Source organism: Balearica regulorum, chromosome 18 (assembly GCF_011004875.1).
Source record: "Balearica regulorum gibbericeps isolate bBalReg1 chromosome 18, bBalReg1.pri, whole genome shotgun sequence".
Lineage (NCBI taxonomy): Eukaryota > Metazoa > Chordata > Aves > Gruiformes > Gruidae > Balearica > Balearica regulorum.
The window spans coordinates 2,889,868-2,915,724 of record NC_046201.1 but is presented as its reverse complement, the minus strand read 5'-3'; the positions used below and the strand labels follow the sequence as shown (position 1 = coordinate 2,915,724).

Here is a 25,857-nt window from a genome sequence, read left to right as displayed (position 1 = left end):
ATGATATCATTCGATTATACGACTCAATCCGTGCCTTTCAGGCAAGAGTACAACAAACCCATCCCCTGACCAGCTGCTTGTCTGCCCTTTGGGATACGACCGAGCTGGTCTGTTCGTCTTACCTGTCTGGATTCAAGGTCAAACACGTTTAAAGCTGCGCTGTGAGGTGCAGCCGAGACGTAATCACTGTCATTGAACATCTCCAAGAGTATGTTCATGCTCCCAAGAGAGCGGACAATGTCATCAATATCCGATTCTGGTGCAAAACAAAGAAAACATGATCACTCATCACCAACTCGGAGTATTTGACACTAAATTATTGACGCATTTTCTCACTGATATAGCCCTATGATCCTCTGCTCTTTCGAGCAACATGCATGTTTTTATTTGGGCTTCTCACTCAACAGCCTCCGAAGAATTCCAGAAAATTTTTTGGTTATACTCTCCAATTAATTTGTGCAAGTCAAACGCAGCAGCGAGGAAGCGGAGCTGCCAACGAGCATTAGCGGGATACGGTTTCAGTTGAACCGAGAAGTAGCTAAGAGAGCAGGAAACCAGCAGCACTCTGATACAGCGTCTGGAGAAATGAAGTTGTATTAAGCACAAATTCCCAAGAACTCCAACAGATGCTCATTTCTATTGCCTGGATCGCTGCTACGCGCTTTAAAAACATCCTAAGTTGAAATAAAAAGGAATTTTCCAAAACGCTTTGTAGCAGGATTTTAACGTTGATGTATCTGAACGTCTCCCTACCCACACGGGTTGTCTCTGTGTCTCGAGACACAGCGAGCACAAGGCTACCAGACACGGGAGGAGGAGGACGATCTCTGAACCAAACCCTACGGCACAAAGGATACTCGCTCTCTGCCATCTCTGGGTACTTGGAAACTCTTCGTTTGGGTTAATTTCAAGGAAAAAGTTTGTCCCCAACCCCAAAAGCAGCACACACCGTCTTTCCCCACCACGTGAAACGCTACGTTAAAGAGAGAGGGGGAGACGGGAGCTACCCCCGCGGAGCGTATCGGCTCTCCTACCTGTGGAGTTCTGCAGCAGGAGACGACTCCTGTACTTGTGATAGTCCTCTCCGGGCTTCAGCAAGTACAAATCTGGGGAAAGTTTGATAGCAGCTACAGAATTTTTGATGATGTGGTGTATGAAAAATAATAAAATCTGAACTACAAGAAAAATGAGAAAAAGCAACAACCTGAAAGAAATAAAAGTTTTGGTTTTACTAAAATTCAGAGAAAGCCAACCCAGTTTATGTGCATGCACATAAAACATCTCCCTCCCCCCCCCCAAAAAGCATGTATTCAACAGTAACGAACAGCTTCTTACTTATTATTTTTTAAATGTAATGATGGGAAAAAAATTAATCGCATCCTGCCCTTTCTCTGGTGTCATTCAACCAGGTTTTGAGAATTTTGTATACAAATGAGAAAGCCCCAATACTTACATAACTCTCACACATTTATTTTCCCGCCTGAGACTAAGGAAATGAACCTTCGCTATGGTGGAAACCTGCTTCTTCCAGAGGGCTGTATTGCTCATTGCCGGCGCCTTCGTCTCCGAGAGCATCAGGAGGCTCTGCTCCATATCGTCGAGGGATTTCGTATCCATTTCATCCTGCACTTGCTGGGAACTGAACACGCTGTAATCTGTAAAAGAGAGTAAAACTTTAGAGATCTGATGCTCTGACAGAGCTACGCGGTTTGAAACGGTAGGGCTGGAGAAAGGTGGGTGACCAGCAATTCCGTCCCCTTGCTATTGCAGAAGCCATCTCATCCCCATCTCCAACTTCCAAATTCCAACTTAACCCCAAGGTCAACGACACCGACCTACCCCACAGCTCCGCATCGCACGCGCAGCGGACGCTTAAGGCAGATGATACGAATCTCTGCCACTACTCCGAAGGAGCAGACTCGCCCCAGTTTCACACCGTTAGCCTGTGTGTGCACCTGGATTGTTCAGTACCGGCACATTCAGCTGTCAAACCCCCTTACACCCACGCAAAAGCTTTGCAGGGCAGGATAGTTTACTAGTCTGTATCACACAGAAAGCTCCAGAAAGATTAAGATTGCTTAAACCATTCAAAATTGACATCAAAAGAAGAGCTGATTAATTCTGGAGTAATATTAAGCCGTCTCAACTTTTCATTTGAATTGAAAGGTAATTTAAAGGAGGGAAAGAATGAAAAGTTTGGCTATTTCAGCCTTAAGTGCAGGCAACTAATATTACTGTTCACGCATAAAGTTGGAAATAGATTTTATACTGTGCATTTACAATTTCTTGAAAGTAAGCTCCATTAGGAAAATAAAGTACATCTTAAAAAGCTAGCCATAAAAAGAGCAATTGTAAAGCAAAGAAGTGAGATGTAAGTACACTGGATGAAAAATTAATTACTGCAGAGAGAGCCAGTAAAAAGCTTTTCCCCTGGATCCTCCCAGAATCACCCCTCGTCCAACTCGCTGCTTTTGCGTGTTTTTCATGATAAATATTTCAGAAGCCTGGAATGCCGTGAGACTGAAGGCGCCCTGTGCTGCTGGATGCAGCACTCTGCAAGAGGATTTTTTTTATTCTTGCCTCCACAGCAAAACCCCTTCTGGCAACGATGCGGCGTGGGCAATTCTACACTAATGAAGACTAAATCAAATAGGAGGGAAAACAGGAAAGCAGCCACGGTCCACCCCACCTGCTTGATCGATCTCTGCCTCAACTTCCAGCTTCAGATAGACATCTTCCAGCGTCGTCATGGAAACGCCGTAGGTGATAACGCCCAAATGGGAATGAGTGTCCAGGTCAGAAAACAAGCCTAGAGAGAGAGGTGAAACATGTTGGTTGCTCTGAAGCAGGGTTACACCATCTCCCAAGAGGTCTTCAAGCACATCAGAGGCATCCCTAAAGCCTTCTGCACGGTAGAAAAGCAGCAGGTAATGTGTAAATGTGGTTGCTAAATTATGAAGACACAGGTCATAGCTTGAGAACCAAGGCTGGGATAAGCTCCTTTTAGCACAAAACTTCAGCCTCTGTGGTGAGGTATGGGAAATGCAGCATGTTCTCCCGAAGCTGTGGTGTTTATGGAAACCACCTCAGCATCCTACAGCTCCCGGGCTCAGAGCTGCCTCCTGGCTGGCTGTGAGAGCCCCTCTCCTGGGAGCATCACACCCAGGGACTGCAGGACAGCTCATCCTACCCAGATCCCTGCCCAGGCACAGAGAGATTTGACAAATAAAACCACCGAGTAATTGGATGTATTTTTGTACGTATAAAAATAAATACCCAGATCTGTAAAGCCAGCTTAACTGGGCAGGAGATCCTGGACAGCATGCATAGCTTGAAGACCAAAATGATGTTCAGAGTGAGGGTACCTTGGAATTAAAAAAAAAAAAAAAATGCTATCAGGCTCTTGCCAGTCCTATGAAGTGAAGGACTTGACAAAACCAGGAGCTTCAAAGCCAAGGTCACACGGAAGGGAATGCGAATGCGTCAATTGGGAAGAGCATTTGGATACCCAACGACGCTCATCACATCTCTGCAATTTCTTCTGCCCCAGTGGCTGAGGCATATTCCTAACCTTGGCTTCTACCTTAAAATAGTTCAGGGGAATTGATTCAATCTTACATAAAGGTGCCTGTTTTTCAAAAGTACACGCAGTGGCTGCTAAAGGTGAAGCTAATAAATGATTAAATGGTTAAATGCAACGGGGAAAAACCGATTTATGAAATATGAGCTGCATGTTCACATCAGTATTGATTCTCCCTTAGCTCTCCGCATAGCGCAAAGGACACGCTGTTTCTTCCATTTTCTCCTGGGAGGTGAACAAGGAGCCCAGCGTAGGACCGATCAGATAATTGCTGCCATCTAGTGAAACCAGCACATCTGTTCTGCGCTCCCTCTTGCCCGTGAATTTTCAGGCAGGGACACAATGCTCTTTGCGGCTCGCAACAAGGAAGATTGACTATTGTAGGACTTGGGGCTTTCTGGCTTCCCGCTGGAGACCAGCCCTGCTCATTAAAACGCTCTGCAATGAGCTGATGCTTCTGCAGGACAAGGGGATTCTCGGACAAAAGGGTCTCTTCACCCCTCTGCTGAAGGCACCTCCCCAGCACCTGCTGTCGGGTACCCACATCCCTCTTAACGTACCACAGCCTCCTCGGAGGAGGCAAGGAGGTCCTCACTGACTGATCATCAGCCAAATCAGAGCCAAACGATGAGTATGTATAAAAGCATATAGATGCAGAAGTGGCAATGGAACAAGAATTGCAGGCTATGGCCATGCTTGATAGCTTTCTCCATCAGCGTGTCCCACAGCACAACGAAGACATCAATACCTGCAAACTTGTCCATGTCCTTGAGCGGCAGGGTGTACACGAGCTGCTCGTCGTTCTCTTGGATCAGGCTGGCTGCAGGTATGTGCTGTCTTATCAGCGAGGTTGTAGCTTCTGTGTTGCAGTAGGCATCGATGTGCATACTAAGAAAATGCACAAGAAATTGGGTTTTTAAAGCTTGATTTCTGCTTACACCCACATCAGAACTATCAGCCAGCAGAGCACCAAACGTTCAGCATGAAGATGATAAAAGGATGTTTTTTTGGGGGGTGGGGAGTGCTGTCGTACAGATTTCAACAGAAAACAAAGAAAAGGTACACGATGTCACATAACAGATATCACAGAAAAAGGATACCTCAAGCGGTAGCCAATCCCCCATTTGCTTTTGAGAAAGAGAGAAGATCCAAGGCATTTTAACATCCCTTGAGAAATCACAGCTTTACGATCTAGAAACAAAAACAAAAATCTGAGGATTGTCAATTTACTCCAAAACCCCACTATGTATTTCAAACAAAGGCATACACCACGGTTAGCAAAGCATCGCTCTTTGCTGTATAACATGACTATCACTTATGGACTGGGTACCCCGGGCGGTTCCAGGCAGTCACGCAGGACTCACCGGCGAGGATATCCGCCTCATCCATGAAGTGGGTACTGAAAACGGTCACGCGATTCGCTTTTCTGTTTTTCAGGAGGTTCCAGACGATGTGCCGTGAACACGGATCCATACCTGCCGTTGGCTCATCCAGCAGTAAAACCTTTGTGCAAAAACAGGACGCGTTTGCAAAGCCACATCCACGTGCAAGGTACTGACTTCAGGAAATCCTTCCTAAGTGACAGATACCGGGCTTTTCTTTGAAGCCTGCTAGTTAGTCCTCTAAAACATATAAGAAACATCCTGGAGTGAGCAAGGCAGCTATCTTCACTATGCTTTGAATAAATTAATCTCCTGTTGTTTCCCGTCTCCAAATGGAAAAATCATATGTCATAGTCTGGTTTATTCTGTTTCCAATACAATTACGTTTAGCTATGTATTCACTCCTTCTAGTAAGGGATGGTTAAATATGCACACATGCTTTTAAAATCCCAGCGAACTGTCACACACATCATTTTTAAATACAGATCTAAAAGCAGTTCCCATTCCTACAGGCCAGCAATAATAGACCTGTAACACAAAAGAGCCTCCGGCTCCGTCCCTGCTCCAAGCGCCTGGATGGTTTTGCCAGGAAAGTCTCCCACAGTTTCACTGTCGGGGACTAAACGTTACCTGCCAGAGACAACACAAAACTTGTCATGCTATTTATTTCACAAAGAGATCAAATCCAGAGCTGCTGCCATTACCTAAGTCATTACCATCCTCACGCATAAAGGCTGAGCTATTGATCTTAATTGTTTAAACCATAAATGAAGAAAAAACGAGCGACAGATGCTCACAGAAACAATTTCTGCATCTTATATATCCTTAGATGCATTAGTCGGTTTTGCCAAGAGGCACCAGCCCTGAGGTGTATTAGTGACAGCGGGTCGGGGACGGCTCCTTCGCTCTCACCTTTGGGTTCCCGAGAACAGCAACTCCCACCGAGAGCCGCCTCTTCTGCCCCCCGCTTAATTTTTTAGCTTGATTGTCTTTGATAGGCTGCATATCCAAATCCAACAACACTTTCTGCACCTTTAAAACATAAGAACCACATTTATTGTTAAGAAAAGGCTATAATTTTTTTTAACCAGATTGTTAACAATTAACATTCAAATTAACTGTTCCTAATTCTCAGAGTATTCTGTATCCGAACCACGCCCCCTGCTAACGAACCCGTACATCCAGAGCAGGGTCTCGAGCTCCAGCAAACCTGAAGAAGTTCAAAGGCGCCTATGCTTGAACTCAAACGCTAGGATCTGAAACGTTTCATGAGTATTTCAGTTTCCTAGGAAAAATTGTAAAAAATATCCGACTGTACCTCTCTGTCTATTGTACTGCAAAGTAATATTCCCCTGTAAACTTGTCTTAAGGAACTATCTGTGCAGGGTAAGGGTATTTTGCCCTACAGGTTAAAAATGAACATAAAAGACAATAGTTGTGCCCAGCTGACTTACCTCTTGTATCAAATCATTCTGAGGGATTCCTTTAATTGCAGCAAATATGGAGAGATTCTCCTCCACAGTTAATATATCAAAGTGTATGTCGGATTGGGGGCACACCCCCGCTATTTGTCGCACTTCAAGCATTTCATCGATTTCAGAGACTTTGTGCCCATAGACAGAGACGAACCCTAAAAAAAAAAAAAAAAAAAAAAAAAAGGAGAAAAAAACCCAAGAGCAATCAACTGAGAGGTTTTTTTATGGTCAGAGAGCACATTAACAAGGACACGAATCTAAAGTGGACTCTGCCAGACATTATCCAGAGAAAAATTTGGTGCATCCTGCAATAACCCTAAAGGTTAACAGCTTTGGTTTTCAAAAGCAGGGTACCCAAAAACACCGGAGAAGCTCACCGTCCGTCGGTGGACACAGCCCGCAAAGAATGTTCATCAGCGTCGTCTTCCCGGTCCCGCTGTGCCCGAGCAGAGCCGTGATCTGACCTTCATAGATGTCGAAGGATAAATCTGGTCCCCGAGGCAGGCGCGAGAGAAAGAGGAGACGTTAGCGATGCACTCGTGGCTCCCAGAGCCGGCTCCTACCGCAGAGCTCAATTCAAATACTGACATATGGGGTATGCATTCACGCTCGGCTCGAGGGGACGCCTCACCTCCGTGCCCCGCGCCCGCTGGGGCAGTCCCTGCACTGGCTGCGTTTAAAAGCCACACACGGAAACGAGATGAAAAGATGAGGGAAGATGGGGCAGGGAAGATCGTATCACGAATGACACGGGCGGAGGAGGAATAGCGGGGATGATGTCAGCAGGCTTTCTTTAGTGATGGAAGGGCTCCTCTTTTTGGGGTACAATTTTAGACAAGATTACTGCCAAAGCAGTGAGAGAAGACACACGCAAGCACATCTGCATTCATGCTCCAAGGTCCCACCCCACCAAAAGAAACCAAAAAGCCCCAACTGAAACACAAAAGACCACTCAACAATTCAGCTATTGCTCCTCTGCGCCTGACAAGCAGCTAAAAAGCTAAAATGTTCTTACTTCTGAGAGCCTCCACAGTTTCCCCCTTTTTCCTGAATGTTTTCTGAACACAGCTGATTCTGAAAGAAGACACGTCATTTTATAAACTATTTTAGGATCTTTATACATCATTTTGAACGATCCACACTCGGCAACAGTCACAACAAGACGACCATACTAAAGTGGCACCAGATATGTTGCAGACCCATAGAGGCAAGTCAAGAGACAGGACATCCTGTTGCAGAACTTAGTCTATCTCCACCCCGGTATCAGAAACCTTCTTCTGGTCACCTTCTTAGGTATTTCCTATGATGACAGACTGAATTATTTCAAATCTGTGTTTCTTTCACACTGTAGAGCAATGCACTAGAGGTTTCCCAACCTAGAAAAGGGCACAGCTACTCCCCAGTAATTTCACAACACAACAGAAGACTCAACAGACAGGACATGGAAAAGAGATGTTAGTAGACCAGACTCCAAAGATGTGATTACTGACAGTGCTTCATCAAGATCAGGCAAAAGAAAGCCGGTATCTGTCTCTCCGAGAAAGGTAAAAACATTCCTTCCAGCACCACTGTTTTTCAAAATGAAAAAAATCCCAGCCAGTTTATCGGAAGGCACCATGTGGAGGATGGGTTTTGGAGGCCTGGCCACGCTGAACACGAGGATGGGGAGTGGGTTACAGGTGTGAATAGTGGGGACGAGAAGAAAACAAAACCTGTACGTGTAAAGATGACAAGACAGTGAGAAAATGATGGAGAGCTGGTGGAGGGATGCTACGAAGGAGTCCAGGGCAGATGAATAATGCAAAAATGGCCACAACGTTCCAATGTGAACACCAGGATTAAAACTGGACTCTTCAACCTATGGCAGATGCCCAGAGAGACACGGACAGCACTGACAACACAAGACTTGTCCTGGTCACTAAGCTCAAATATTTGAGACTAGTGGAGCCAACCGGAGGAGTGAAGACGCAGAGTTCCTCAACCCCCATCAGGCTATGCCACTGGAAAATGATGGAAACGAGGGCTAAAAGGAAGATACTGAAAATAATATCCGAGATACATTAAAAATACGTGACAGTCCAGATGCAAGACAACAGATGACACAAAACGCAACGCAAAAGATGAGAGCGTCGCCATCTATTTATCAGTTTTGTTTCACCCTCTTAGATACAGCAGTTGAGTAAAACCACCATGAAGTTCTCTTCTGGTCCACAGAGAACACAACAGCCTTCACACAAACCTAGAATTCAGCTTTTTCCTCCTCAAATGTGCGTTACCAGAAACTAAACCCTCCCAGAAGAGTAGGCGTTTCAACATCTGCAACCGCTTACGCCTCTCGTGGCCTCAGTGAAACTGAGGGAATGGAAAACCGGCCGGTTTTGAGAGGACTCCAACTGAAGGAATACAATCCACAAACAAACCCTTTCTTTAAGCCCAGTGATTTATCCTTGGAGAGCATCCACGTCGTTGATGGTGGGGCTTCACTGAAAATGGAAACTCGCCACGCTGCGTGTGCGGAGGACTCTGGGCAATGCATACCATATGCCATTTGAATCCAACGATTGGAGAAACAAGAGTGATTTTCAAATTACACATTAAATATCAGGGACTCAGGCGATCTGCTCATCTGCACGTGGGGCACGGCAGGAATCGTACCTGATGGCTTCTTTCCCCTGAAATTCGGAAGGCACGGGCTCAACGATCTCACTGAAACTTAAACTGCCATTGATGCTGCTCTCGTACAACTCCTTGTAATTTTTTCTGCGCTTTGACCAAAACGAGGGCTTCATAAAGAAAAATGGAGCGCGGCGGAGACCAAACTCCCCTGGATAATGAAGAGAAAAAGACAGCTTCTTTGTTTGTTGTAACTGCAACGTTACAAAATGTTGTACAAGTATAAAATACGGGTACAAAAGTAACCGCAGATATTCCTCAGCTTTTGGGTTTTAGCTATAAAAGCAATGAGCTATCCTGCTAAAGGTTTAGGAGCCAGCCCACACCCGATGCTGGAGGGATTTCATCAGCCAAATTTATATTATTTGCATTTCAGCCACGGTTCCCATCAGCAAAACTGGAATCTGCTAGCAGTGTTAAGTGTTTAAATCTATCTGCAAATCTCTTTCTACGCAAGAGAAATCCCCAGCGCTGGAAGAACAGTGACTTCAACACAGGCAACGGCAAGGCAGCGAGATCAGAGCCAAAGGCACCGAAGGGCTTAACCAGGCACTAGTCGCGAGATTAACAACTTCATTCTACGTTTCATGTTAAACTACGGCCGTCACAAGGAAAGGTCTGGCACAGGCGGAGCAGTCTTTAATTTTCGACCCCGTAAGAGCAAACGGCAGAGGCTGAGTTAAGGCAGCTTTTCCTCTAGAAAGAGGGAAACCCAGTTTAGCTGGCGTGCCTAAAGGCCATCGATTCCAAACACGCCAATACCCCTCCTCACATCTCACAGTTGTAACAGAACATAAATTATTTCAGCTAAAAGTATTCTGAGTCACAGCATAAAATATATTTGCAAACAGCAGCATCTCCTTTCCCCACAGCTGGAATGAAGTCGGAAACGGCACCCAGCTCCACCAGCCTGGGGGCTCAGGACTTCAAGAACGGGTGATGCTGGCACAGTTCAGTTCCATTTTTCTCATGAACGTACCTGGGATAACCTGATCAAGGTAGATAGCTACAAGCAGATAAAATATGCTGTCCAGCACCAATAAAATGAGAGAGATAAAGAGTGGGTAAGGACCGCGATTTAGATTTGAAAATGTTGCGCCATCTTCATAGTCTTCTAGATGCATGACCTGCCAACAAACAGGGACAAGTGGAGATGTTACACACCGGCACTGTACCAGCCTGGAAAGACAGCACAGCACGGTGAAAAACTTAGCAACAGGAAAAAAATTGAAGAGATTGAGATCACAGCAATGAACACAAAGAATAACAGCTGCTTGATGGTGCACTGTATTTTACTTGATATTACATTGCCATGAGAAGTTATTAAAATAGGCATTTTTCCCCACCTTCATCAGTTTATTTAAAAAAAAATAAAATTAAGAACATCTACATCAAGACTTATTTGAAAATGATGCAAGACGAGCGCACTGAGGTTGCAATCGGAGGAGCAGAAGGTTATTTACCTGTGCGACACCGATCAAGAAGCTGCACTGACATAAGGGGCTGAGAATCCACACGAAAGACTTGGGGAAATCTTCCAGCAGGACAATATTCAGGCCCACAAACCCAAAAGTCAGCGTCGCCAAGAACTCCACTATACCCACGTGCTTTGACTTTTTAAATAGAGGTGTCAGCATAAGTGCAAAGAAAACCTAAGGACAGATTAAAAAAAAAAAAAAAAAAGATAAGAAGGTATTATATTAAAAAATAAATAAATACAGGGTATAGAAATACTAAAGTGAAAAGACCATAGCTTCACTTTTGCCTCTGATAATCAAATCATTTTCCTGGTACAGTCACTAGAGCATTCACCCATCACCGCTTGGTCCTACGGCAGCTACATTTGTTCCAAATGCTTCAGCAGAGAGAACAAGATCAGAATTGAAAGGAAAAAAAAAAAAAAACCCAAACCAAACACAGGGATGGGATGGCTGAATTCCACCGGACCAGGAATACTTACCGAAGAGATTCCGTACAGGAAAAAAAGGAGAAATATGACAAAGGCACTGCTCTGGGGAAAGAGGGAAGAGGCCGTCGCAATCACCGCCATAAGAATAGACATGACAAAAATCAGGCTCATGTAGAGCAGCACCCAAGAAAGCCTAGGAGCAAAAGGGGAAAAAAAGAACTGAAACCAGTCAATGAGTTCCCAGCCTGAATTATTCACACACAAAAATAGCTAAAACTACCAGTCTTTAATATTCCAGACAGCTGCACCAAAGGACAGGCTTGCAACAAAACAAGAGTCCCCAAATAAAGAGAGCTCTTGTAAACATCCCTATAATTGTTCTAAGCATTAGAGCACACACATCAATACTCACGGCATCAAAAAGATACACAATTAGATGATTCATGGTTGGGTTTTTTATTTTAACTTGCATAATTAATTCCCTGGTATAACCAAAAGAGGGTAACTGAGTAGTAGGTTTCAATAATTAAAGAAATTCTATTTAAAATTTAATACACTAGTCATTCCAGTAGCCAGGCAGGGTAATAAAATCCTTTTCTTTTAAAAACAGAGCTGCAAGTCTGTGAGCAATTCTGACCTCAGGAAATAAGGGCGGTTTGTGTACAGGTAGTAAAAAATGACACATTTTCCTCAGAAGCAAGTTTCTGAGTCATATCCAGTGGCTGACGAAAGCTGCATTGCCAGCGTGCCTTTGCAGATCGCTCCCATTTCACACTGGGAAAAGTAAAATGATTTTCTCCAGACCAGAGATGCTCTACGCTGATGCGCAAGTGGGGACAGCAGACCAACGCCGCGGGTGGAGGACTCGACTCAATAAGATTTGTCACTAAGGATGTACCGCAAACAAACAGAACCGACTGTCAGAAAAGAGCTTGGGTGCAGAAATAAAACAAAAGCAACCGGGGGGGAAGGAAAAAAAAAACCAAAACAAAAAACAGACAGACAATCCCAGCTGGCTGTTACGGCGCAGCAGAGAAAGATGCTAAAACACTGTTGGCTGCTGCAGCAAAGGGCAAAGCTAAACCTGCTTTTATCTCTGCAACTATCAATGATTTCAAATTAGTACATCCTCTCATTTGGGAAAAAAAAATCCATTATATTGCATAGGACAATTTCCATCATGGCAAGGAAACAATTTAAAACCTACTGCTTGGATTGCTCTGTCACGTTAAAATTATGGAGTTAGATTCATTTAATTGTGTGTTGGGGAAACTGCTGATAAGCTCTGGAGAGAGACCGCAGGTTACCTGTTGAGCCACCAGAAAAGGAGATACTGAGCCAAAAATACTTAAAAACAATAAAATCAAACTACTTAAAAATCTCACACATCACCACATTTAATGCCTGGAAGTCTGGCGCAACTTTACATGCATAAGTGTAGCAGCGTTACTCTGGTATTTACTTATTAAAATATTTCTACTTTCACAATACTGCAAGTATCTCTACGTTAGATTTTACAGAGTATCTCACTTTTAGGCTGTTCTCAGTTAATCGGACTGAAAACAATTAAAAAACTGGAGGATGGGATAAAGGAGTTTTCCTAGAGTTATTTTTTTAACTGTTTCTTTATATATATTTTATATTTCTTCTATAACGAACGGGTTATACCAAACACTCACATACCAAAAGGCAGTGTCATGCAGTCCCAATATTTTTAAGAATTCCTTCAACTTCCTCTCCTTTTCCGCCACAATATGAATTGCCAAATAATACCCGAACGGTGAGAAAGCGATCACTAGGTAAATTAAAATGATCGCACGCGGAAAATTATCTATTTCCACCACCGCGGCCTCTCCCATAACCATTGCTCTTGTCAATTCAAGTTGTTCCCAAACCGACTGATTAGTCTTCAGCTGGAAGAAGGAGAAGGAAGAGTTATTTTTGCATCGCTCCGGATTTTCTGGCCCCATCCCACCCAGCAGCACCCACGCGCCAGCACGTCGCCCCATGCTCAGCCCGGTCTCCATCCCTGCTGACGGAGAGATCTGGACACCCCAAAACTTTACTGTCCCCAAACCCCAGTCCAAAAAGCAGGGAAATTGGAGAATATCTGAACATCTGGAGATAAAAGTTAACATTTTTGCAATTCCTATCACCCAAAATGATGAGGCTCGCTCTCACCGCGAGCGGCATGACGGGAGAGAAACAGGGAAAAAGGGCATTGCTGAGCAATACCGACACCAAAACGGCCAGGCCAGTTCTGCAGCCCCTTTTGGCACAGCACCTTACACAGCATTTTGGGGTGAGCACTGTCAAGCCTTCGGGTTTTGACAACTGCTGTGATGTATGGATGGTTCGGGCTCATGCGGACACAACCAAAGACAAATGTCTGCAGTGTTCAACCAGACAAGAACATTTCTGTACAAAATACAGCAAAAACACCTGTGAAATATTCTGCCTGCTCATCGGATCCAAGCTAATTATTGCTATGGCACTTTACGCAATTAATAGACAACATCCAAACCACTCAGCGCCAAGGCAGTCCACGGATTTCAATCTCCTGGGTCTTATTATGTTATTTGTTCAGAGTTACCTGTATGATTGCGGCATCGATGCAGGCTTGCAGAGCCGTAAATCCCGAGCTCCAGTACGTCACCGATTCACACCCTTTCCGCAGGTTGGAGCAACTGGCTGCGGAATAAAACAGGGCATTTTAAAATGCAAAAGGCTGGAGTTACAGCCGTCCTATCCCTAATGTAAAGACGGTGCAGCTTGAGGCCATCCCTCATCAGCGGTGGAAACAACTTCCAAAAAACCCATATATGCAACATCAGGTCAAGAAAGAAAGAGAGGGAATGATTTTTCAGTTTATTCCCTTACGGATACACGGAAGAGCGTGCACATTTACCTCTCGATTCCATGTAAATGGAAGACATAGCGACCGAATCGGGAAACCTCAGCTGGTAGGACATGGCATCGTTGAACACTACACCCACAAAGTTTGAGGGTTTAAAAGCACTAGCCTCTTGCAGGTCCTCTTCGCTTAAATACTCCTCTGTGATGATGCCTGTGAGATACGAGAAATGATCGTGTTCATTTAGGTATCAGCCCAGCAGGAAGAAAAACCGTGCAACAGTTTTAAAGAAGCATGACGTTAATCATTAATGATTTATGTGGTTTTGGAGATACACGTATATTTAGGGTAATATTTTGGTCCCAGTGAAAGAAGTATTCTCCTGGACAGAAACCTGCAGGAGTGTCGCTCAGTAGCGAGGTGGGTAATTCAAGTTTACCCCCGAGTTTTTTTTCCTTTTTCCCCCCATTTTTTTGCTGCTCCAACAGTTTCTGTGCCCCAATCCTGCGCTGGTTACCCAAGAGGTCATTCTCCAGCACCAGCAATTTTCAAAAAGGGCAGATTAACCAGTGCAGAGGGCTAAATATATGAAAACACAGTGAAAACACGGTATTTTGCCACCGACTTCAGCAGAGGATGGGAGGAAGACGGGCTGCAAAGGCAGAAAGTGGAACCGTTTGCTCCAAGCAGCTGAGGGCACCCGTAAGGAAAATGCAGACGTTGGGCTGGGCTCTGCGGTACCTTTGAAGCATCCATACCATAAGGAAAAGAATCAAAGATACCAAACTGAAAATACATCAGAATCAGAGTGGTTTTGGAGAAATAAGTTCCCACTAGATGTGTGAGCTGCGTAGGCAAAGCACTTGGGAAAAAACAAACAAAAAAAAAGGGAAAAAAAAAGAAAAATCGCTTTTAAAAGAAGAGGTGACACAGCGTTAACAGGGATCAGCATTTTTAAAAAATAATTTTTAAAATGTTGTTTTGATAGTAACAACAGGATAGCAAACACAACCTAAAATACCTGCAGGACAGCATCATCTCCTGCCTTTACCCCAGGATGTCACAGGATAAGCATTAATTAGCCCTAGAGCTGCTCAGGGGCTTTTTGTACTTTGAATTTGGGTCCTCCCAAAATCCTTCCTGCAGCCACATAACACTTGTTGGCTGCAACAGGAGAACGGGAACCACTCGGAGATGGCAGTGCCAAAACATTTGCTGACGAAGCAAAAAAAAAAACCCAAAACGCCTTCGCAGTCTGTTCTCTATCTGCGATGGGAAAGAAATGCTTTTTCCCAGCTCCCTCTTCAAACACAAGCCACAGCGTGAGATATACTACGAAAAATAAAATGCTCCGAATACCATCTTCGAAGTTATCGAAAGCCACTTTCTTCATGATTTCTCGTGCCATTCGGGTTGGTGGCGTGTATCCGATGACAAAATTCACCAGCATGGAGGTATCCAGAGTGCCGAGGTTGGTGTTAGCGACCTCGTCGTATTTCCTGTGCGGATGCATCATGCTCATCAGAATCAGCCAAAACAAGAAAAAGAGTGGGAAAAGGACCTCCTGTGCAGAGAAAGAAAGAAATATGGAAAAATCAAACAGCGGTCGTAGAAACAAAAATTTCTGAAAGTTTATCTTAGTTACACAAAGCTTAAAAGAGGGACTGTGAGTCTAATTACTTGACTGCAGAGTTCCCCGAACGTTTTCAATGCAACCGTAATTTTAATGCCAAATCCTTCTCTGGCACTGAAGCAGGATTTTAATTGCTTGCATTGGTAACTTAAGAAGCCATTTTAAGGTATAAAGGGATAATTCTACATGCTTTAAATATCAGCAAACTTAGGGTATTTGGGAAGTAGCAAAACGCAAGCCACGAACCGTTAAATAAGTCTAGCCAAGCATTGTACTGTGCCTTCTTCGCCTCAAAATTCATCTTGAAGTATCACAACATCACCTACGCACAGGGCTAAACTGTTAGAAAAGATAACAGTCTTTTGGAGAGGTCTAGCCCTGCTATACCGCAAATGTTTTTAAAGTGCACTAAAATTGCAATATTAAATCGAGGATATTTTCTGGATAGCGCCTGACACATTAGAATATGTTTTCAACCAGAGGATCACAAAATACCTTCTGAAAAAGCCTATTTCAAACCAAAATTCAGAGCAGACCTTGAAGCTTCAGAAACATTACAATAAAACTGAGCATTGCCTCCGACTCAAGAGCCACTTAACGGCAGAATAACCACAGACACGAAGACAGCAGTAAACAAGCACTCCACTTACCTGAACGCTGCTTTTTTTAGTCCTACACTTAATAAGACAGTTCTTGAAGAGGAGAGCTCTGGTTTGTCTCCACACTCCTGCTTCTCTTGGAGTAGCTGGTGCCATTTTTCCAGACTGGTTTGTTTAAGAAAAAAAAAAGACACAAACTAAAGCAAATCCATATGAAATGACAAAATAATTTAAAAAGCAAAAGCCAGGCAGTCACAGCATTCAGCATCTCCTATTTTTCTGTTTTCATGTAAATTTTATTTTTCGTATTTTAAATGCCTTCCAATATATCTGCTAGATGCCCGTTACACGAAGAAATCGTTACTGCTCGTTTGCAACGAGAGAGCTGGGCACACTGGCTGGGAGAGGTCTCGGGATGTAAAGGCAGGATCAGCTCCGCACAAGCTCACGAGACTTGAGCTAACCTGGGCTTATTTTCATTTTGCTGCATATAAACTACAAACCAAAGTATTTATCTCAAAGCACAATTCCAGTGTCCATCACGTGAGCTCAGGGCAGGCAGCCAGCCCCAAGCATCCGAAAACAAGAGCCATCTCACCCCAGGCAAACTGGTCAATTTACCGCGAGTAACCCCTTTCCGCTCTGGAGCGGATCCAACGCTACTTATTTTCCTTTTCATTATTCTTTTACCTTTTCATTAGGCCAGCTGCACAGCACAGTAGTGCTGAACATAATCTTTTGGAGAAAAAAAAAAAAATTTGAATTAAAATAAAATTGAAAATGCTCTTCCAGGAGACAGCAGCCCGTTCCACCAGGACGTACCTGGTGAGGAACAGCAGGCTGGGGAACCACCAGGATTTTATCCCCAGTTTTGCCACCACCTTGCTGTCTGAGGTTTGGAGTCACTGGTCAATCTACATCTCTCTCCGTTTCCTCACCTGAGGAGCTGAAATAAAACCGAGAGCTGCTCAGCAGAGGCAGCACGAGAACTCGCACGGGTCTTCACACCACCACCCCGTCCCGCTCCCCGACTGCTCCGGCCGTGAGTCCCACTGCAGCAACACCCACCTGCCGCAGGTGAACGACTGAGTCATTTCTCAACATTTCAGCCAAAATACAGTGCAGATTTTAAGAATTTATCCATGTTCCAGGTTTTACAGCTCCCAGCAGTTATTCACAAAGCGGACTGATGGTTTTGGTGACTGCCCGTTCAGAGCAGCTCTGCAGCTGGCCCTGGTTCCTCCGTTATCTGTTCGACAATACATGGCTCAAGCTTCCTTCCCCAGCCGTATTTTAATATGGAAATCTATTTTTGGAGTACAGACACCATCTAACTAAAGAAGCGCATGAGGTTGCTCGGATGTCAGCACTGCTGCTATGAGCGGAGCTTGAAGAACTTCAAATACACAAACTGCTTAGAGGCAGACAGCATTATCAGAGCCTGCGTTTCTCGGAGCGTAGGAGGGAAGAGAGGAGGGGAAAGGCATCCATAAGTAACCGAACCCACTGCTCACGGCTTCCTTCGCTGGGTGTCGGGGTCCTCCATGGGGCAGGACCGACCTGGGGGGGGACACGGCTGCACATCACTGAAAGTGAAGCCTGGGGAAGAGACCCCACCTGGAGCGCTTCCCATAAAAGTCCATTGAATCTACTCCAAAAATAAAACAATTTTTTTTCCTTTGATAAAAACCAAAACGAAACACAAAATGCTTAAACATCAACCTGTGCTAATAACTAATTTTTGCAGGAAAAAAACGTATGCAACTCCTCTGGATGTCTTCAAGCAAGAAATGCTTCAAGATGACAGCCGTTGTAAAAATAATCAAGAGCAGCTATTGCTTACAGGTCGTAAAAAATATCACGCTTCTCCCCTCTGCTCACAGCGTGCCCTGTTAAGTGCTTGGACTTCCACTGTTTGCTTTCAGGAGCAGATTTCAAGAGCACTTACAAGAGGAGAAGCTCCACCGAGGTCCTTGCCGAATGCTACACGACCGCATTAAAGCGGCCACCCCTTCCCTCACACTCCTCTAGTTTACTGAAATCCAGAAAATTAGCAAAGCTGATTTAATCAATCGCTAATGCCAGTTACTGCTCCTTTAATTATTTTCTATCCAGTTACAAAAAAATCCCAACCAACAGTAATACTTCCACGTCTTCACTGGAACACTTCTATGCTTTACTTAACCTCCCCTGGGTTGGAGGGAAGGTCATTTTAAGAGTGTTAATTAATTTCTTGATATTACACTTGCCATCTCCACATACGCTGATGAAGCTACATAACGCACAATTAAGAACACTGAAGAAATATCACTTGAACGGTGAACAACTGTATCTGGGGGGAAAAAAAAAAAAAGAAAAAAATCCAAACCCTCTGAGAAACTCCAGACCAGGAAAACAAACACATAGAACAAACAGAAAAAGCAGCTGCCAAGACATTTATTTGAATAATATGGGACAAATAAAAATACCCTTAACCAGCAAAAGTCCCCAGCAATTTAGCTGCTTCCTTCTGGTCTTGTACTGACAGGAGAAGTGGGTGAAACACAGTAATCTCCAGGAAATTCCTGGGTTTGCACTTTCATTCCACATTGGAGATATTCGTGCTTCTTGGGTGGGGGGGGAATAATGATCGTTCGATACCTAGGAAGAGTTCCCTCACCTCCCCAGACATCAACCTGGCAATGGTCTTTAAGGGTCAGTTTATGCCATTTAGTGTTTTTAAAGCTAAAACCAAACAAAACAAACAAGGAGGGGGATGAGCCCCAGCTAAATGAGCTGTGGCTTGAAGGAAAAAAAACAACTTATCGGTGAACAACAGCCGCAGAGAGATAAAAAAATAAGATTATTGATCTTGCTGCAAGAAGACAATCGCCTAAGTGATACTGAAGAAAAACTCTGATGTGCTTTTTACTGGCCTTAAAATATTTAAGCTAAATGCTTTATTTATGCATTTTTAAAAACGGGCGGAATTTTCTCCCTCCTGGAACCCCCCAGGGAAACAGCCGTCTCTCGGGCCGACGAGCACCACGAAGCCCAGACCTGCCGGACGCTCCCCCCGACCTGCCCGTCACGGAGCCGCAGCACAACGGGCTGACAGGGAGCGCGGCCGGGCCAGGCCGCTCCCCTCACGGCTCCCCGCACGGCTCCCCACTCCCCGCGCGGCTCCCCGCTCCCCGCTCCCCTCACGGCTCCCCGCTCCCCTCACGGCTCCCCGCTCGGCTCCCCGCTCCCCACTCCCCGCACGGCTCCCCGCACGGGTCCCCGCTCGGCTCCCAACTCCCCTCACGGCTCCCCGCACGGCTCCCCACTCCCCGCTCCCCTCACGGCTCCCCTCACGGCTCCCCGCTCCCCGCACGGCTCCCCGCACGGCTCCCCGCACGGCTCCCCGCTCCCGCAGCATCGCGGGGGCAGGACACCCCCTCGGGCTTCCATTCCTCCCTTCTTCCCTCCCCCCCAACGCCTTCGTATCTCGGTTCGTCACTATTTTTCACCCAGCCACGAAACCTTAACAAAAACACAAATAACCCCAACGCATTTACTCGAGTGTAATGACGCGCACCGACAGGTACAGCAAAACTCCTCCTCTTCCTCTCCCCTCTTTTCTTCCCCTTCCCGTTTTACACACCTCGGGGGGGGGGGGGGGGGGGGAGGACCGTTTCCCCCCGGTACAGCAGCCGCCCCCCACCTCCATCCGCGGCGGAGGGAGGGCGGAAGGGAGAGCCCCCCCCCCCCCCCCCCCCCCCCGGCACCGCCTCCCCCCTCCCCGGCACTCACCGGCCCCGCTCCGCTCGGCTCCGCTGCGGCGGGGGACGCTGCGCTCCCCGCCGGGCACAAGGCGAGGGGCCGGACTCCACCGCCCCGGGGCGGAGCGGGGCGGAACGGGGCTGCCCAGCGCTGCCCACCGCCCCCGGCCGCGCATCCCCGCGGTACCCGGGCGGGGCCGCAGCGCTGTCCCGGGACGCCGCCCGCCATCCCCCTCCCCGCCGCCCTCCCCGCCGGGAGAGGAGGGAAAAGGGTTGGAAATACGGCCCCGGGGTCCGGAGATTTATGGTTGGGTGGGAGCTGCCTCGATAAATCCAGCGCTGCTGGTTCCTGCCTGCATCCGGAAGGTCGCCGGTATTTTATTGCATTATCCAAAATACAATTAAAGCGATGAAAATGCTGCCTTGAATACAAATGCTGAATTTCTGTTGTTTACGTGTGTTGGTTCCCTACCTCAATGGCTCCACAGTGCGTGATGTTTCCCACGAGTCATTCCCCCTCCGACGACGAGTGCTCTCGTCACCCTCCAGATGGGTCCTTCGCCTTAGCCCGTGACCGGCCTTTTGCTGACAAGCGGGACGTGATCAAAACCACTGAGATCTTAATTATGCCCAGCACAGTCTGATGTGCTCGTTTTCCTAAATGCCTCCTCCAAGTTGCTGAGAAAGGCTGAGCTAAAAATGAAACCCAGAGGTGTCGCTGAGCATCTGGAGTCCTGCAGCAGAGATGCTGTGTGCGTGCTCAGGAAGAAGCCATGCAGCTCCTTGTGCTCCACCAAGGACCGACAGCTTGGCTTCCTCCAGAGGAGCACAGCAGTTTGATGGAGTAGTATTTTAAAGTCCCCACCTGAGCTGGTTTTGTGCACTTGAGGAGCTGCACGAGCATCGTGCACGCCTGTGCTGAAGGGCAGCTGTATAATGTTAGCACAGACTCAACGTTTTCACTTGGAAAACTGAGATCAGGAGATTCTGTTTGCATCCGGGAAGAAGAAAAGGGTCTCAAAGCACAGTATGAAGCGTAAAGCTCGGTTTACGTGAGTAGGTATCACGGCCACGCAGAAGCCTTTGCATTCACACCTTCACCTGCAGCGACGGTTGGAAATACCCAGGATTCGAGCCCCTGCCCTGGCGCCAGGGCCCTCCTTAGGCACAGGCACCCTTTGCTGCAGCCCCAGAGCAGCAGAAATCCCACGGGCTGGCACGGCGAGGTGTTGGCGAGGAGGTGTTGGGGAGGAGGTGTTGGGGAGGAGGTGTTGGGGAGGAGGTGTTGGGGAGGAGGCTCCTTCCACCAGGTGTCTCTCGAGAGCGGTGTGGCCCAGCAGCGTTTGGTCCAGGCTTCTTCAGATACCTCACATACAGCAATTTCTTAAATCCCACCCGATCTTTATGCTAGCACTTCCTTTAGGGGGGAAACAACAAAAAAAAAAGCCCTCAGAAAGACTTGCTTTAACTGGAAACTTTATTATTTTACATTAGTTTCCACCTTAAGAAAGAGCATTAGATAAAAGTACTCTAATTAAATAACGCCCTTTAGTTTTGCCTAATGAATACTGAGTAAATACAATGGCATAACTTGAGCTTCAATAAAAAAAAACCCCAAAACTTCTTATCCTCATCCATCTACCATTAAACAGAATAGAAGCCTGTCTGGGACTGAATTCTTCTGGTCGCTTTGATGTTTGTTGTGGTCTCTGTTTATACTTAAAGAGTTTGAACTACTCATATTCATGTTCTACTTGCAGAGTTTTGAACTCCTTGCAGTTCAGGGACCTTTAGCACAACCACCTCTCCATAACAGGTTCACACCTCTGCTCACCTCCAGCCCTGTCTTCCAGGGAGCAGCTCAGAGCTCAGGGTGTGGAGCAATAACCCACCCTAGCAAGGGGTTCATAGCAAGGAAAAGCGAACGGTCTGCACGCAGGATGGCAGCAGTTTCACATGCGAGTGCTCCAAAACATTGGGCTATGTCATGTGGGAACCTAAATCACGTTTTACTTTCAGCCAGGGGAGACACCCGTGGTACTGGGTGCTGCCGCAGCTGGAGAGCCGCCGAGCACACGCGTGGCAGCGTCAGTACGGGAGTCAAAACCAACCTGCAAACGGAGTGAGAGCCTCCAGAGAGTAATTATCACCTAAAGTACTGCGATGCTTTTCATCTTCAAAGCACATTAAAACCATTACCTAATTAATTTTTACAACAGCCCTGTATGCTCAGGTGCCTTAAACATAATCCCCAGTTCTAGATACAATAAGCCAAGGGTGATGTAATTTGTTCAAGGCCAAAAGGATTCTGCATCTGAGGTGGGGATGGGTACTGCTTATTGCAAACAGCGGGCACCAGAAACCTCTCCGGCTTACACTTCTGAGCAAAAAAACTTGAAAGACAAAGAGAGCAATTTCATCTCTTTAGCTGGAACAAAGATCTAAGCAACTACACCCAGGTAGCGGCACCAAATGCAACAAAGGTGCCTGAACACAGCACAAAGGTTACAAAGGTGGGCACAGACGATCCGATTTTCTTTCTGGAAACTGGTTTCTGCTTCCAGTGAGGAGGCTTCCCCATCAGCCGCGGGGGTCCCCATCGGCACCAACAAACTGGCACCTGGCAAAACAACTCGGCAGCTTGCAACATTTATCTGAAAGTTTGGGATGTTTCTTCCTCAGTTCAGTGTAAACGCGCTGTAGCTGAAAGAGTTGTTGCTTAAACTAAATGATGTAAGTTTGATGACAAAAGGTAAAATAACAAAGCACTCAGGAAAAGTAAGTCTGAGCCTAACGCCAGGGCTCTCCTGGCTCCTCGGCTCCCCCCCTTCCATGCCGCTTCTGCTCCGCGTGTGCAGCTAAGCAGAGCTTGAGTTTGGAATATAGAATTCAAAACTTTAAAGAAATCTTAAACATTTGAACTCTGTATTTTGCTGGTGCTTATGTTAGTAAGTGGCCAGTTTGGTTTTTGTACTCAGGTGACTGACAGCTCATGCTGAAGCAGAGGGTATTTTTTCCCAGTTCTCATCGTGTTGGGCTGATGGACTCCGTGCATCGCATCCGGAGCTCTGAAGCCACAAGAGCATGTGCAGAATGGCACTTTGTCCCTACCAGGCTGTGGACGGCCATTTCTTCCACTTTCTTTTTGAAGGATCTCCTTACAGAAGTATTTCTTTAAAAAAGAAAGTTTTACACAGACGCTCACCTAAGGAATTCAGTGAACAGGATATTATGGAAACACAGTTCAATGCACTGCACCTGTAACGCACTAATCCATCGTGTTTCAGAAAGGAAACATGATTAACTGAATCTCCTTTTTTTAAGTAGGTAATGACTCAGCCTTTCAAAAGTAAAAAAAAAAAAAGAAAAAAAAAAAGTAAGCAATAGAATTACAAAGGCCCATTTCCAAATTCCTCGGGAGCATCCCTGCTCATCCCGCTGGTGAAAGGACTGTGCAAAACCACCTACAGCTGGAGGAGGAACAGAGCAAGGGGGAGATGCCTACACCAGCACAGGCTCTATCTCCTGCACGTACAGGAGGTCGCGATTCTTCCGAAGCCGAGCACCAGCGCCAGGTTTTCTGCCTCGTGCCAGCAGCCTCCCTTCTCGCTGCTGAGGGTCTGCATTGAAGAACTGCTCTTTTCTTTCTTCGAGGGATCGTTATTAGAGACGGTGCAGGGCAGAACCAAATTACAGGTGAAAAACCGAGTTCCCCATTGTGTCCCGCTTCTATTTGGAGACAGCATTTCCCGAGTGCCCAGCACTTCAGCAGAGCACAGGCGGGGAGAACAAAACCACAATGATGTGCTTGTGCCTTTTTTCATTACGGTGAGTTTTGTTCAGCTGCGAGGCAGCGTGCGGCATGCTACATCATTAGGAGCATCAGGGGTGCCCGGCGTAGCACGGACCAAGCAGGAACCGCTGCTGCTTCCCAGCTCACTTCACCTGCTGTGGTCTCATCCAGATTGAAACAAAATAAAGCTTTTTTAAAAAAAAACAGGTGGTCTGGATTTTTTTTGTTGTTGTTGTTTAATTAATCAGATGAGTTGCCAGCAACAGTTAAACTCATTCTCAAAAATCAGATAGCTTTGTCTGTAAGCAATTATTCCACCCTCCAGAGCAGAGGCAATGGCTTATAAGAAGACAGAACAGGCTTTAAAGAGGAGATATACTTGATATTTACTGGAAACGATGTGTTTGCATCAATAAACCTGTATATAAGCACAAGGATGATGCATTTGCATCATCTAACGCCAGAGCCCAGATCCTCTGCCAGGGAAGCCTTTCGACAGTAATTCAGAGCACCTAATTTAGAGGCCTGCCTCTTTCTGTGAGCTAGGAGACTAAAATAAACTGTGCAAAACCCAACTTCCTTCAGCATTAACTGCTCAAAATCTGCAGCTGCACCCAGCTGCGCAGGGTGAGCTGCCACTGCCAAAGCCACCGGCTCTTTGCCACCAAAAACTCGCCCGATACTCAGAGGCAGGGCACGGTTATCAAGTACAGGCCAATACCAACAGCAATTCTTACCTGGGTAAAAAGAAAAAGGGTTAAAACTGCTGTTGACAATGGCAGCGCTTTGCACCTCTGTAAATGGTTATACAAAATGCGAGTTCTTTAGGAGTCGGATTCGCTTATGGCACGCGAGACACAAATTTTACTCTGTGCCCTTATCCACTTTCTATAACAACGTTCAAACTGGCTCAACCCAAAATTTCATAAAAGAAATTTCAATCTTTGCCTAAGAGTTGGCACAGAGAGTTTCAGCCCAGAATAAACTTTTATGGGAAGTCAGAAACCTCTGAAAAAAACAAGTTTTCTAACTGAAGCATCAACAGACTTTTCACATCAGCAGCGCCAGGGGTACAAGGATAATATATACATTGTACGCAATGCATATAGATTACTATAATTACAGCCACGTCGGTACAAACATATATTCATCCTGGTCATGAATGATACCGCATGTTTGTAGCAAAAAGAACCAAAATGCCTATTTTAAATCAGCAGAGTTCAGAGGGGGCAAATGTGCCCCTTGGCTGGTGGGGACATGGCAGAAAACAGGTATTTTTCACCAGCACTGCCCTCGCGCATGGCAGCATCCCCCCCGCTTGCCCACCGCCAGCTGTGTTCCCTTCCCGGTGAATTTTGCTGTATGGATTTTGAAATATAATTTCCCGTTTTAAAAAAGCGCAGCACTGGCTGCCTTTGTATTACAGCATACTCTAGATATACATGTCATTTGAAGAAAATTATGCTTCCTGCTGCCGGCCCAATAAAAATATCCCTTCAGACAGAGGCAGCTACCTGTCCTTATTTAGCACTGCTTTTCTCAGAATCTCACATTTGGAGCTGCTCAGCCTCATTCGACCACGTTCAAGAACATTTTTGTAGCGGATTCCTCCTCCTCCCTCCTCTCCCCGGCTGCGCTAAGGCATCAGCTTCTAGCCCTGAGTATTTGGGCTTCTCCTTGCCCTGCACCCTCCGTACCGGGACTTTCCAGGTGGTCTCCTACCATATCCCAGGCTGGCTGGGACACCGCGGAGCATTGCATCCATCCCCAAAAAAATCAGCAGGCGCCCCACATCCGAGGCAGGGCTTTGCTGACAGAGCAGCCCCCTGCAAAGCATCACGGGGCTCTCCTCTGCCTCCAGCGCCTGCCCAAGCCTCCCCGATGCCCACGTTTACGCCGAGCCATCCAAATTTGTGTCACGTTAAACAGGAGCGCAAAAGACTACCGCAGGCTTTTGACAAACTCTTCAGATGCGTTCACAAAGAAAACCGGCTCCAGTAATTAACTCCAGATCATATTACCCTAGGAGTTACATAATTGTAATAAAGGTTTAATAAACCACCTCGACAAAAACACTCACGTGGTGGTGGTTGTACACACCGAGCGATAAAGACATCCCTACCCCGGAGAGCTTACAGGCAGCGAGGAGCCTGCCTGCGGGAAACCCTCGGACCGCCCCCCCCGCTGCTCAGCCCCCCCGCTGCTCAGCGCCCCGC

The 25,857-nt window shown here is 46.2% G+C and overlaps 1 protein-coding gene across 6 annotated transcripts in view; it reads right to left on the bottom strand.

Moving 5' to 3' along the window:
- The window catches only part of ABCA5 (ATP binding cassette subfamily A member 5), a 34,212-nt gene extending 13,787 nt beyond the window's left edge, over nucleotides 1-20,425 (bottom strand). The window contains exons 1-22 of one of the 6 annotated variants that reach the window (XM_075770302.1): nucleotides 20,321-20,425; nucleotides 16,928-17,051; nucleotides 16,157-16,270; nucleotides 15,233-15,437; nucleotides 13,928-14,086; nucleotides 13,613-13,710; nucleotides 12,703-12,932; nucleotides 11,071-11,212; nucleotides 10,574-10,762; nucleotides 10,090-10,237; nucleotides 9,093-9,261; nucleotides 7,453-7,511; nucleotides 6,815-6,925; nucleotides 6,417-6,592; nucleotides 5,875-5,994; nucleotides 4,945-5,083; nucleotides 4,681-4,771; nucleotides 4,329-4,468; nucleotides 2,690-2,809; nucleotides 1,454-1,655; nucleotides 1,035-1,204; nucleotides 123-256 (exon numbers count right to left, since the gene is read on the bottom strand). In XM_075770302.1, coding sequence (XP_075626417.1) covers nucleotides 123-256; nucleotides 1,035-1,204; nucleotides 1,454-1,655; nucleotides 2,690-2,809; nucleotides 4,329-4,468; nucleotides 4,681-4,771; nucleotides 4,945-5,083; nucleotides 5,875-5,994; nucleotides 6,417-6,592; nucleotides 6,815-6,925; nucleotides 7,453-7,511; nucleotides 9,093-9,261; nucleotides 10,090-10,237; nucleotides 10,574-10,762; nucleotides 11,071-11,212; nucleotides 12,703-12,932; nucleotides 13,613-13,710; nucleotides 13,928-14,086; nucleotides 15,233-15,437; nucleotides 16,157-16,261 — 2,907 coding nt within the window. In that variant the 5' untranslated portion in view covers nucleotides 16,262-16,270; nucleotides 16,928-17,051; nucleotides 20,321-20,425. Of the gene's footprint in view, nucleotides 1-122; nucleotides 257-1,034; nucleotides 1,205-1,453; nucleotides 1,656-2,689; nucleotides 2,810-4,328; nucleotides 4,469-4,680; nucleotides 4,772-4,944; nucleotides 5,084-5,874; nucleotides 5,995-6,416; nucleotides 6,593-6,814; nucleotides 6,926-7,452; nucleotides 7,512-9,092; nucleotides 9,262-10,089; nucleotides 10,238-10,573; nucleotides 10,763-11,070; nucleotides 11,213-12,702; nucleotides 12,933-13,612; nucleotides 13,711-13,927; nucleotides 14,087-15,232; nucleotides 15,438-16,156; nucleotides 16,271-16,927; nucleotides 17,052-17,173; nucleotides 17,296-19,644; nucleotides 19,664-19,879; nucleotides 19,997-20,320 lie in introns of those variants that run through there. The other 5 variants (XM_075770299.1, XM_075770303.1, XM_075770301.1 and 2 more) reach the window with 5 other exon arrangements.
- Between the last annotated feature and the right edge of the window lie 5,432 nt (nucleotides 20,426-25,857).